The sequence below is a fragment of the Vidua chalybeata genome, chromosome 1 (genome assembly GCF_026979565.1).
Source record: "Vidua chalybeata isolate OUT-0048 chromosome 1, bVidCha1 merged haplotype, whole genome shotgun sequence".
NCBI classification, from domain to species: Eukaryota; Metazoa; Chordata; class Aves; order Passeriformes; family Viduidae; genus Vidua; species Vidua chalybeata.
Window position 1 is genome coordinate 107,152,541 of NC_071530.1, and position 14,512 is coordinate 107,167,052.

General features: G+C 37.6%; 1 protein-coding gene across 5 annotated transcripts in view; it reads right to left on the reverse strand.

The window, feature by feature from the left end:
• ZNF521 (zinc finger protein 521) overlaps nucleotides 1–14,512 on the reverse strand; it is a 230,323-nt gene that overhangs the window by 115,297 nt on the left and 100,514 nt on the right. For all 5 annotated transcript variants that reach the window (XM_053940807.1, XM_053940784.1, XM_053940798.1 and 2 more), the window contains one exon: nucleotides 2,464–2,548. In XM_053940807.1, the coding sequence (XP_053796782.1) occupies nucleotides 2,464–2,548 (85 nt within the window). The remainder of the gene's footprint in view (nucleotides 1–2,463; nucleotides 2,549–14,512) is intronic.

Genomic DNA, 14,512 nt, shown 5'->3' on the forward strand with positions numbered 1-14,512 from the left:
TATATATTACATATATTCACACAAATGTGGTTGTGTGCATATTTTCTGTATTATGCATAAATACTGTAACAATACCTACAGATGTACATAAACTAAGGCTGGTTAAAAACAGCTTGATGTGACCCCTTGAACCTTTCTTTCTAGATAGAACATGGTCTTGGAAAAAGGCCTGTGAACAATGATAGAAATTAAAGGAGAGTGAAATTAGAAAGATAGCTAAAGAAAAAATCCAATTAGTCGTGAGAAGACTAACAGAATTGGAGATCAGGAATTATTTTTCCCTGCGCTTCGATTCTGAGGTCACATTCAAAACTCTCCAGAACACTGATATTCCTTTCATTCCACCCCAACACAAAATCTCCTCGCATTTGCTTAATCGAGGCTACATCATTAGGAGCTGCACTGCTAAGTCTGGCAGTGCAGATAAGAATCTTCCACTGAACACAGATTACCACACGCATGACCGGCAAATCTCCCTGCATGTTTTGCAAGCTCCTTTATTTCACTGGGAAGATTTTATATTAAGCACGTTTAAATCTGTGTCACTATGGTTATGTCATGAAGTAATATCATGCATGATTAGATAGAACAGAGACTAAACAATTAAATATTTTTTTCAAAGATTCTCTTTCTCATTCAACCTCATCCAGCTTTAAGAAATTAAACACAGGCAGTTAATAGCTCAGTTTAAGAAAATGTGTCTTTTCAGATCTGCAGGCTGAAGCTAGCTAAATGGATTTGTCCTGCTTTACTGACTCTCTCCCCAGTTTGCTCCTCCCATTCTGACTCTTTAATAAAACTCATCCAGAAAATAGAGGGAAAAATAAATCTGAGTATTTAATGAAATAAGTAAGCTCCTATTGTAAAAATGTGAGGCACCTGGGAAGACAGTAGCAAGCAAACACATCATAAATTTCAGCATAATCCCTTAAAAATAGTGTCCATATTCCCCATCAAGTTTCAGCATCACTATATGCTACAATTAAGAATATTTCAAACACTGGACTCAAATAAAACAGCAGAATGGTGAATTCTGTTGTTAGTAGTACCTTACTTTTAAATTCCATTACTGATATAGATTGAATACTCTGAAGCAGCTCATATTATCTCCTACCCAAAACCACAAGATATCCAAATTGAGGCTTAGCCTAACAGGCAAATGGCTTGTCTCCTTTGCAAAACCAGTTTGTCATTTCCATTTGTTCATTTTTATGAGAAATGTAAAGTGTTTATGCTCTAAATGTGTAACAACTTAAATAAAGTACCCACAGAAGTGGGCCATTAAGTTTTGGCAGATAACTTTCTTTTACAGTGCAGCCAAATTGCTAAGTGTTCATGGAAGAAATCCGCACGCCACCTCAAAAGGAAAAAAAATAATTATCACCAAACTGGAAAGTGGAAAAATCAAGCAAATTCTCTTCTGTTGGAGATATAATTACCAGTTTCTATACCATACTTTTTGGTCTGTGCTTTGCAAGATTTTCTGCTATTTTAGCAAGAAAACCAGAGTAAGAGAAACAGGAGCAAAAAGAATCAGTGGTATCCATCTCTGTTTTGAAAAGCAAAATTTGGAAAAAAGACTAAAAAAAAGCCAGGAAACAATCCTGGCAATGTTATCTTATTAGTGAGCAAATGATGTGCTTGATAAATTTAATTGGCTGATAGAACTCTTAGTGCTATTACTGAGTAGTTACCAAATTGAAAACATTATGGGTAAACCTAGGGGAATCAGCAAATAATAGGAAAATATGAATATCAAAGAAAAAGCAGCTTTTGTTTTATTCCAATTTACAACTGTAACAGCTTTGCAAACATCAGGATTCAGGAATCCTAAAAGACATTTTTTTTAAATGCTTGTACCTTAAAGAGTGTATTTCATTACTGTATACTACAATTCCGTGCTTTTTCAAATAATTTATAGGATTTAATTGTATACAGATACACTCAGGATTTTTTTTCCAGACTGCTCAAACATAACAAACAATACTATTTTATGGCCATTTGAATTATTTATGTTTCCTAATGACAAAAACTCACCAGTTTTGATTTTGGTACTAAGGTGCTTGAGAAGTACACAGTAGTGTCATTACCATAATAACTTCTGAAATTAAAACCTGTTTAAAACTCTACGGAAAGCTAACATCCAGTTCATTAACCATTCCTGTTAGTTTGTTTTCAATAATGCAAAAATGATTAGAAGTTTAATTTGCTAATCACCTGTGTTTTGACTGGCAGTGGATATATAATTCTCTGCAGAAGTCTAAACTAGCCCTTGCAGAAAATAAAATATGCTAATGCTTTATCAAGTCTAATAATATGAATAAAAAAATCAATCATGCCTAGGTTAATCATTGATGGATCCACAATTAATTTCTCCTTAACTCTGTTTAATTTTAGAGACAATGGTGATAATGAGTAAGAAAAATGGCTATTTGTCTTTGAGAAGTTTTAGTGCTCACTTACCAATCATGTGGTTTGCAACATGAACTTGGATATCCCACTCATTGTAGAAAACCATCTGACATTTGATGCACTGGTAGGTCTTCTTCTAAAGAAACAAGGGTAGATAAAATTTACTCAAACATACAATTGGAGTAATTTCATTATAACTCAAAATACCAAGTTCACAGTGGTCATTTAAAGCTCTCCAGCACTGCTTTCATTAAGGCTTAATTATTAATATTAAAACGATAACACTCTGCAGGTTATGAAGTACCTTTCATTTGAGTTTTCTGAAACTTGGTAGAGATTGTTGTCCACTCCCTAACTCCACAGACACATCAGTATTGCTAAAACATCAGGGTCACACTCATGGAAGGCAAAATGGAATGAGGATATATGGGATGTAAGCCAAAGAACATTGAAATCAATGTGGATCCTTCATTTTACACCAATGGATTAGATTCACTACAGAACAAAGGAGAAGCCAGGAAAAGAACACAGAAATGAGAAATATTCTTCTCTCATTTTCTGTAGGGCTGCAGAATCTCCTCTGCACCACACATTTTAAATGGTCCATCGGGCTGCCATTTTTCGAGAAGGAAAACCCCCCAGCTAGTCTGGACAAAAAGTTCCTGTATCAGGGCATTTGCTTCAATAATACCTATTGGCAAGCCTGTACTAAAACTGGGAAGCCTGACTGGAAACTAGCCAGAGAGCATGCCTTCTGGCCACATTAGATTGGGCTTGACTTACTTAAAAATCATGGTGTATACAGCTCAAATTTCATTATAAACCAGGAAATGCACTACTCTGCTCAATTCGGTGCACAGAACATGTTTTTCATTTCTGTCTTGATGTCTTTCAAAAAAGATCTGCTCTTTCACTTTTCTACAAGGTATATAACTTGCCCAAGACATTTCAACATCCTAAAAATGTAACTGCATTTTGTCTTATTATTTTTCTTGACCTGAATTGGCCAGAGAGTTGATATTGGAAAGCATTGTTTTAAAAGTGAAAACTAAGAGTGTATTCAAAGGTAGGTTATTTTTCCCTTCATAAGACTTAAAAGCTGCAGTTATCCAGGCATCTAAAGAGACAAGGCAGATTCATAACATTATTCAACTGCATAATTGTATTATCAAGGACTCAAGTCCTAAGGTAACAGTCCTGAAGAGCTCAATTCTTGTTTTGAAGATGCAATAAAGTCAAGGTAAGCCCTGAACTGCCACATCAAGGCAGTAACTCAAGAGACACAGATCTTTCTGTATAGCCACAGGCACCTTGCCTACATCAGCAAAAAGAAAAAGAAAAAAACACAGAAAAACACATATTTTTTAAAGAATGTAAAGTCACAAGAAGATGTATTAAACTTCAGATTTCCCATATATTAGTTGGAGAAGAAATAGGGTTCACTGGATAACATGCATCAAAAATACAGCCTCTCTTGTACATATTTAACTTGTGAAGAGTTTTATGCAGCTGGTATTATCAATTATATTTTTTAAAAGGTGTTGGCTTTTTTTACCTGACTCCAAACAGTAATAAAGACTTGCTGGATTTTTTATCAGCATCTAAATTTAGATGTCCGGCCCCAGACAAAGTGCCCATCTATTAAGTATCTTTCTACTTCAAACCTGTAGGCAGGAATATAAAGACTTTTCAAACATACGTTGTTTGGCCTTACCAAGTTAACTGAAAAATTAGTGACTAATCAAAGTCAGCTCTGAAATTAAAGTGTTCCTGTGGGCTCCTCTTTACAAATCTCCCATTGCTTCACATACACAGAGGATATTTTAATTTTCTTGATGACAATAAAATGTGCTGCCTCTTTTCACGGCAGAAACAATCATAAGCCTTTTTTGCTGTTTTTCATTTAAATTAACCTTAGTTTTTTAAAATTTAACCAAGTTAAATCATTATGTAGACAACAAAAAATCAATGAACACCAAGAAACCAAATCTGCTTTGACTTAGTGTTATTGTTGTGAGTTGTAAAGCCAGCTGTTTTTAAAGAGAAAATACTTTTTCTCTTTTTTTGTTCTTGTGACAATTCTGGTATAATTGGTAGAAAATCAGATTCAGTCTAAGGATTTCCTATTATATGTCGGTAAATTTAACCTTACTGCACTACATCTAGATCTAGCAAAGACCTCTAAATAATGACAGTCACAATCAACAATTTATTATGCTAAGCTCTTTACAAGATGCTTTTTGATGCTGACATATAGAACAACAATATTGCATAAATAACAATCACTCTCCCTTTTTTAAAACGTTGTTTCCCTTTAGAACTAGTTAGAAAATATTTCTTACTCCCTGATGACTGCCACTATGTATTGTTTATTAGCATACCCCTAGCATTATTCCTGATATGTGACTTTGTTGAAAAACAAAGAAACATAAATGTAATGGCTGGTCTTTTCTCTTGTTAGCAGAGCAATCCAGAGTGCATGTCAAGAATTGTCAGCAAAATTATGACTGATGTACATAAAGACAACACATACAAAGGTTGGGGATTTTTTGAAGTCAAATGCTAAAAAGTAAAGTGATTTGACAACAACAAAAAATAATAATTTACTAGCACTTACTAGCCTGTTCAAAATGATTTGACATATTTGCAGAATCACACACAGAGTTTTTCTTTTTATCATGAAGAGAAGATTCTCTTTTTGTGACTGCTGCTTGATCAAGCACTAGTTCTTTTTTGTTTCCAAGCATACTCTAAAATGTTGACATCAACTTTTATTAGCTCAACACACACTCATCTCAAAGTGTCTAAACTTGTGCATGATTAAGTTTTTATTTTAAAAGCATACTCAGTAAATTCCATTTACTCCTAGATTTTCAAAGTGATCAAACCCAGTCGTTTTCACACCATGTTGAACAAAACCCACATACTTATTTCCATATGTTTCACATTCTAAGGAAGTCCTTGTTTGCTGCAAGTTACACATTAGTCTCACAAGCTTTGTCAGAACCACGGGACTCCTAACTGCTCACAGGAGTTCCTGGGTCCTGATGTGCTTCATGGATGATCCCAAATCCCTACTAGGGTGAGACCTCAGGGGAGACCCAGCCCCTCCTCACACAGTGTTCCCAAAAAGGGGAAACTTTGGGGAAAAAGACAGAAAAAAACCCTGAGGTTGCAGTTCCATGCCCCTTGCCTGGATAGGAAGAAAAGAAGCCTTGCAGCACTTGTGTGACACACTACAGAAGAAAAATTGGATTGTGACTCAAGGAGGCATTTGAATTTCTCTCAAGTGCCTCCAGCCTTTGCAGTACAAGACAGCTCTAAACAGAAAGGAGCTTAGGGCTGTGACAGCCATCCTTGCCTTGTCCTGCTGCAGCTGTTTGTAGCAGAGAACTCTTGCTGAGCTCCCTTGCCCCTCTGCCCAAGCCACCAGCATGTGCAGGACTCAGCAGGACTGAGCAGGCACCCCAGACCTTGCTGCTCCAGCTCACTGCCCTTGGCATATCCATTCCACACAATGAAGAGTGGTCAGTTAAGGGCACTTACACCCTAACATGCCACAGCTGCTTTTCCCAAAGGATACCTGTCAGTCTCCTGAGAAGACAGAAGAATGACAATATTGTCATTCTCCCCTACAGAAAAAAGCTGACACATATTTCCTGTAAGACAGTAATTTCAAATCAGCAAGGGTGGGCCACAGAATGCTCTTGCCAGTACATTTCTGTATGGACTCAGACAGGACCAGTTTAGTAAATGGAGAAGATGCAATGTGTTCTAAACTGTGCTGTCTTGCAAATACTCCCAAGGATTTTTTCCAGAGGAGAAAGGCACATGCGATTAAGAAAGTAGTTTAACTTTTTCCTATTATTATTATTATTATTATTATTATTATTATTATTATTATTATTGTCACCTCATCTTTTAATAAAAACTCTCCAATCAGTAAGCCCATAATGCTTCACTAAACCCCCTCCGGTCAAGAACCTAAGTGCCAATTTGTCTCCCCCATGCTGAGTGTAAATCTGAGGCCCAAGTCATTCCTTGGGCCATTCAAAGTCACTGTAGAAGAGTAACTGCTTGGACAAATGTCTCACAGGACCATTGTGTGCCTGTTGCATTCCTGTTTTCACAACCATTTTAAAGCCTTCCAGCATTCAAATCTTCTCTTTGACTTCATTTAAAGAGCTTTGGATTGGGCATATGCATGTGTCTCCCTAACCTTTTGAATCATTAATGTCACCTAGACCTTTAACTATTGTCCCAATCCTCACTTATCACTCTGTAGTTTTCTGAATTTCTTTTCTATAAAGGTGCTCAGAGTGTCCACGTCAAGCAAAATGAGACTTTGCTGCTTTTATAAACAGTCCAGGAATACGAACTTTCAATTGGTACTTCAGTTATTTGCTTTGCTTTTATAAATAAAGCAAAACAACTAATAACCACACTGCTAGAGGATTCACAATTCTATTCAGAACTGCTTCAAAAGCATGCAGAAAATACTTCTGTGTAGACTTTTGTGCCCTCTCACTGTCTGAGGTACTGATTCATTCTTTTTTTTCTATTCCCCAGCATCATTATATTACTTGAAAATGAACTGCATATGCTACTTACTGGCTCATGCTCCACCTCCTTGTCAAAATCATTCAGTATTTTATCACTTGTCTATTTTGTTCTGACATTTCCCCAGTTTTGTACTATCAGGGAATTTCATCACCTTACTACTTATTCTCTCTTCTACACTACTGATAGGCTGCATAAGTTAAACAAAATTGGTGCAAATAATGATTCTTAAGGCTTTCCATTATTTACACCACTCCAAACCAACCTGCTTCAATTCACAAGACTCCCATGCCTTCCATACCCAAGATCGTGTTTCTTTTCTTTTTTAATCAAAGAAAGTATCTCTCCCTATGCCATACTTACTCACCCAACAGATTAGTCTTTTGTGCTATACCGTTTCAAAAGCTTTGCTAAAATCCTGGTAAATCATGTTTATAGGCTTCTCTGTCAGCACTTGTGGCTATTCTCTCAAAATACTCTTTATTGAAAATTTCAAGCATGATCCTCTCTCTGTGAATCTTTGCCCTCTATCCTTCATTAAATCCAAACTTTCTTCTATCGTGTTTTTGATTAGCCTTCCTCTTCTGTTCCTCACTGTTTAAATCAAGCTCACAAACAGTAACTTCATGTAGAAGCCTTATATTCCCTGTTAAATGCTTGTTTAGTGGCCTTTTCCCAGGTTGTTGATGCTTCTTAAAGACCACAAGTTTATCTGCTTAATGTTTCCTTTTATCTTCAGCTCCTTTCACTGAGAATTTTGGAATGGATATTTTTGTAAGTCATTTATTGTGTATTATATTACCTCTAATCTGTACTTCATTCTTCTCCATGGGGAAGATATGCCACTAGCTCAACGACAAAGCATTTGTTTAGCAGTACTGGTTTCCTTGATTACATATACCATTTCTGGATCTCCTGTACCCATGCCCCTTTTAACTGAATATGTATTCCCTATATGAAATAACCAAAATATCACTTATAGCTTCTAATGCATGGCATCTACAGTCTTAGGCTTGCAGGCATCCCTAGTTTGTTCTAAACTCCTTTCACGCTTCTCTTCCTTGCCCGATCGAAAATGGGTTTGATGTGTACCTATTACCCCACCGATAACCTCCTGTTTACACCTAATTACATTATTTGCCCTTGTCAGACTACTGAAGGGGACTTTCAAGGCTTTTTCCCCTCAGTTTTAGCACAGACTGAGTGTATGGATCAATAACAGAGCTGAGACAACCTGCTGTTGCCAAAAAAGAGTGATACCACACTTCTCACATCCTCTAATTCCCTTCTCCCATATCAGTCATTCACTCAGTTTCCTTCAGCTAAAGGGTGGAGTTAATTCAACCTTTTAAACTGACAGAACAGTAACCTGACAAGAGAAAGTGAACACATCCAAAAAATCATATGAAAATAACAAGTTAAGACACTTAAAACTTGCACACTAACTACAGCAATGTGCCAGTGCTAACTCCTAATGCTGCCAGCTGATTTTTTTTACATAGTTACTTTATTAAGCATTAGCAATGTGCTTGGCCCTTCATGATACGCAAGAGCAACCACGGTCCTAGCTTTGTCCATTTAGCCATTTTTCATCAGAGTTCAGATTAATTTTGACAGTACCTTAATTAAGGATTTCTTTCTTACCTTCCTGGGATGCTTATTTTGTCAACCTTAAGCTCTTCGAAAAATAAGCATATGTTAGCCAGTTTCACTGCATAGTTAGTTATTTATCTTGTTTATGGGGCACTGTCATCTTGCTTTTTTCTTTTCAATTGACTAATCGCCAACTCTTGCAATTGCTCGCACAAGACCCTTTAATTAGCATTTCCTGATTACTTTTAAAAACACGTTCATGGAGATTTTACAAGTATTTTTCTCTTCTGTTTTCATTAATCAGTGCCTAAATTATAACAGAGTCTGAGTGTACATGCCTGTGGAAAGAATACAATCAATCCCATAAGGTAAACAAAATGAAAAATTGAAAGAAATGTCCTTTTTCCTCATTTCTTTTGTTATGATTACTTATTGCATACAGAAAATATATTGAGTCAGAAATACAAAAGTTCATGTTTGCAGTCCTCACTTCTCTATTCTGCTTGAAATCACGGTCTGCTGTTCTGTCTTTCACCTTTATTCTGGATTCTGTATTTAATCATGTCTGTCTTCAATGTCTCTTAGTTACAAACCTTTCCCTCCCCTAGCTGACGAAGAGCATTAGCTTGTAATGTCTCATATCCCCACACAGAAAAAAACACATCTTGCCACATTCAAGAACTGCATCTCTTCCCTTTGAGATCTCTAATCCTTTGACTCTCTCTAGGCCTTTCAAACTCAGTACTGAAGTGAAATACCTGTCAGAAGAGGAACTCTAAAACCTGGCAGCACATGGCTGTATATTTATTTTCTCTCTCAATTACTTCATATTAGGCTTAACAAATTTATGAATACAAACAGCTTAAAGTCCTCTGAATTTGATTTGGCATCTGATAAGCAAATACAGTTCTTTCTGTCTGAGGGCCTGATCCTGGGTGAGGCTGAGTCTCTGAGCAGTGCACATGTATCTGCTGAGCAGCACTCAGGAATTTAGGGCTGACTGTGTCAGCAACTGAACTTTCTGTCAGCAACTGAACTTTCTGTCAGCATCCCCACCCCTTTCAATCCACTTACATTGCACTTAAAGCCAAAGGCAATGAGACCCTCTGAAGCCCTAGAGCTGTTAACCCACCCAAAGGTATCCCAACACTCAGCATCTGTGTCAGAGCTGCTGTGTGGCTACGGACATTGAGGAGGAACAATGACCAACATCACACTGATAATTCTGCAGATGAAGTGGCATCAAAGCAAAGGCAATAGAGTTTGACTTGGCAGGTGTGAGACTCAAAAAGCTGATATTCTGAATAAGCTGACATTTTTTCCCATTAAAAGTTGGGGGTTTTTGCTTTGTTTTTTGAAAAAGGCATACTGAGACAGACTGTCATTCAATAAAGCCACTACTTTCTTCACCAACAATCAGCAACAGATGTAGGCCAATAAAATTAACAGTTTGCAAGTATGCACAAGAGAATACTCTTTGTCTCTTTTCTCCATCACAGATTTTGTAAAAGCGCTCTGGATTTTAACAGATAGGAAACATCAGTAGCTTTTTATATACCTTTTTTTTTTTTTTTTTTTTTTTTGTAATTTAAACACTACAACCACTTTTCTCCCACTCTGTGGAGAATTAATGCTGATTAATTTCACTTTCCAAAGTGTGACTCAGGACCCTCCCCCTACCCTTAATTGTCCACTTTTAACTCAAACTGAATTCTGCACTATTACTTACCAAAATAATTTAATCCTACAGAATAGAACTTGTGCTCAAAAATATGCAACATTAATATTAATGTACAAACAGAAATATATTACTCATACATAATATATAAGAAATTAATTTTCATTGAAGTATCAAGAGAAGGAGTAAACCCCTTAGATCCTTCTCATGCAATTAGCTCTGCACTTGGGGAAGTCAATGGGACTTCACAAATGAAGGCTTCACACGATAACATGGGCAAGACTGGGGTTTTAAAAAGGCACTACAAAATATGCCGTGAACAGAGTCCTACAATCATATTGCTGTGATTTTAGTACTACCCTCTATGGATACACTTAGGCCACATCAACATTAACAAATATACTGGTAGCATCTGAGCTGGCACACAGCTGCTGACACTGCAATGATGCTTGATTGTGTGCCCAGCTGGAAAACTCTGCTGGGGCAGTGCAGCTGCCCAAGGAAGTGGTGTACCAGCAAAACAAGCACTCTGCTCAGCCACTCTTCAACACTATCCACAATGATTTGTGTCTTAACTGGCTTTTTTCCTGTGAAGACATACTCGCTCTCCTCTAAGGGAATTAAGAGAACTTCACAGAATTGCCTCTATTTCATAATATTTTACTTTCACATTAATTCTTAACATACCAGCAGTTCCTCTTAGGTACATCCTGTAAAAAGTTAATGTCTTTTTACATGAGGCTTCAGTCTACCATTCCCCGGTCTTAAAGGATTGCTACACTTGTTTCAGAAGCATAATGCTATATACTTCTAGGTTTGAAGGACTTCAACCACTCGACCACCATCATAAAAAGCAGCTGTGAAGCAGGGAGTATATAAGAAATGAATAACTATGGTTAAGACTGATAGTTTGGGAAAATCATCAGGTGATGCAGACATTCCCTGCCTAGGCCTGTGAGAGAAGCACCAAGCAGCAGAACAGGATCAATTACAAGTTTGACCACTGTCTGTGATGGTTGCAAGGATTTGTAAGCAGACAGCCATGCTCCTGTAGGTTAGCCCTAAACCTATTCCAGCCATCAGAGTAGAAATCAAGAGGATTGTTGTAGCAGTGATAAAGCAAATACAGAAGGAAATCTGGAAACTTGAAGTCTCAGATCATTCTTTGCTGGTGAACCACCCCGTTTCCTACTGGAAAATGTGGAGAGAAAGAGGTGGCCTTCCAGATATGAAAAGCCATTAGATGTACCTTTTTAGACAGAATGCTGTGAAACATCTGAATAATAAGCAAAAAACCAGAGGAAATGTATCCCAACACAGGACACCAAAACTGTGGACATATTATCAAAGGGGATAAATAGCTTCCTTCTCTCCTACCTCCCACCTTGTTTTTGAGTACACAAGCAAAAAGTAACTTTGAAATGGCTGCATTTCTAAGTGGCAGTATTTCTAAGACACTCTTCAAAGGCATTTCGCAGGCATTAAAAATGATTCCTAGAAGTGCACATTATTATTGGTAGGACTGAACTGAGATGCTCAGTATCAGGAAGGTCCCTGCCCTTTTATTCACTGACTTATGACGCCATATACCAGCAACAAAGGTTTATCCACCAAGGAACAACAGGATAACACCAACATACATCTGATAGATGGGCCCAAAGATGGGTAGAAACCAACAAAGAACAAAATGGCTGAGGTTGATCTCTGGGGATCCTCTGGTCCAGTCCTCCTGTTCAAGAAGTGTCACCTAGAGCCAGACCAGATGACTTGTGAGTATCTCAAAGGGATACACAGCCTGTCTGGGTAACCTCTGCCAGGGCTTGGTTGCCCTGGAAGTGTTTCCTGATGTTCAGAGGGAACCTCCTGTGTGTCCATTTGTCTCTTCTGCTTCTTGTCCTAGAATGTCACATGGTGACGCATGTGAGGATGTATGTTAGCAAGACACATGTCTGCTGTCATACCCAGCAAAATATGCTGTACAAAATAGTGCAGGTCATATTTATCCAATAATTTGTAATACAATGCAGGAAACAGTACAAATGAAAGATGGCTTTGGCAAGAAAAAAAGGTACCTCACAGTTTTGAACCACCAGGCATAAGATCAACTATCTGCTATCACAGAGCTCTGGCAGGTCAAAGAATGGTATCCTTTAACAAGATACTACATGCCAGGTGGTTTTCTTATGTTCATTTTATATAACTTCATGAAACAAGCAGTACTGGGGCTACATACCCATTTTAAATTAATGGTTAGCCCATTTTATTTCCCTCATGACAGAGTAACAAATCTGGGTGTTATGTTTGTTGTACGAGAAAAGTAATACACACATCATATATAACAACTTTATTGAGTAGTGGTGAAAAACAGTTCTTATGTACAGTCACTTAAGAAGCTGGCCTGTGAGTCTTGCAAAAACAGATCATAGTTTCCTCCTATAATTTCATGTCTTGTGTTCACTTGACTTTCACATATAAAACAGGTATAAACTTCAGCTACAGCCATCTTCCTGGTTTGGATCTCTTAAAGGCCTCTCTCCTATTTGGATTCTGTTACCTGCTTGGCCACCTCTCTTCCTAAGTATTGTAACAAGTTCATAGTCTTTGAGATTACTATCAATCTATGAATTTTTTCCCTGAAATTGGCCAAGAGTAGACCAAAAAAATAAGAGGTAGAAGTGAGAGAATCCTCTAGAGGTATGCAAACCAGCAGACAAATAGAGATGCATCATGATTTTCTGTGTCTTGTTCCTAAAGATGATCAGGCTAGAAAATTGTGTGAACATTTCTTTTTGTTTCTACCCAGTTCTGAGATCAGAATACAAACACTCATTGCTACGGTGATTTTCCTCTGGGGCTGTGCAGAAATTGTAGCGTTCTACACCAGCCAGTTGGCCAGCAGGTCCAAGTACAGGGAAATCCCCAAGAGGATAGTGGGCTGCACAGCTGAGCTTTATGAGTATACACGTCATGGATGTTTTGTCTCATAAAGCTTTGCTGAATCTACATTTGCCCTCTCTAGAGACCATGAAGGACTTCATCCACTTTCCTGTGTCCCTCTCTGGTTCTTCTGTGTTTCTTCAAGCACGTATTTCACCCCCCCACCCTGGTTCATTTTACAGAAATCTTGGTTTAGCGCTCTTGAAAATTTTGGAGAACATGGTATCCTTTCATCCTCTCCTGCAAAGTTTTCCATGGGTGTGAAGAAGATGCCTCTCCAAATTCCCCATCTGAAGCCTCTGACAAATAACAAGACAGACAAACAGCATTAGATTTTAATGATCAGTGGACAGGAAACTAAGAAAACTCACTACAATTTTCCCCCTTGCTTCTGTTCAGCAGCTCCCAGCCAACATATGGCCTTCCTTTCACAGACTGAACTCATGATGTGTGTGAGGTGGGAAGTTTGAAGCTTAACTTTGGTAGGATTTACAGCAACAGGATAACAATAATACTATTCTTGTAAAATTCAAAGAGGATTCTGATAGCTTACCTTCAAAAGTGTTAAGACAAAGAGAAAAGAAATGCTTAAGCTGGACCTTATCAGCCAATTCATGGTAGTGGCACTACCATGAAATTAAAGCATATTGCAAAGTGGAGGTGGCCTACTGTGGTAAAAAAAAAAAAAAAAAAAAACAGGCTAGCCCTTCCTAAGAACAGATACGTTCACACTTTAAATAATACTTTCCTGAAAGCAGTGTTAAAATGACCCAGAAGACAAAACTGGTATTTTTAGTGAAGTCATTTTGAAACTCCAGAAGCAGAAAATATGTTTGTTGCAGATTAGTTCCACAAACTATTTCAAAGCCAAATCTTTGTGCCAGCAACAAACCTTCTTTACCTTTTTCTGTTCCTGGATCCAAAATACAGCATGAAAATCACTTGTTCTGGGCCTGGATTCACTGACAGGAAACCCAAGGCACTACTTATGTTTACATTACAAGTTTATGTGCTTATTCATAAAAATCCTGTAGTCAGAATGATCAGCTTGGATTGCTGATGAGGAGGATTATTTTAATTTCTTTATGTATTTCAATTAAATGCTTGAGTATAGATTTCAGTGCATTTTTTTCAGTTAAAAGCACTGTGATTTATATTGCTAAAATGCTATTGCTTGCCCTGCCAAAAGCATGCATCTGGGAACATTTCTGGGTTGCTTACAGTCTTTTCTCTCTTCTTTCTGCCTCTGACTGCCAGTGCATGCTGTTGAAATAAACCAGCTACTTCAAAAGGCAGTTCCTGTTTTCTGTCTTTGTGGGTCTGGCAGTGTTT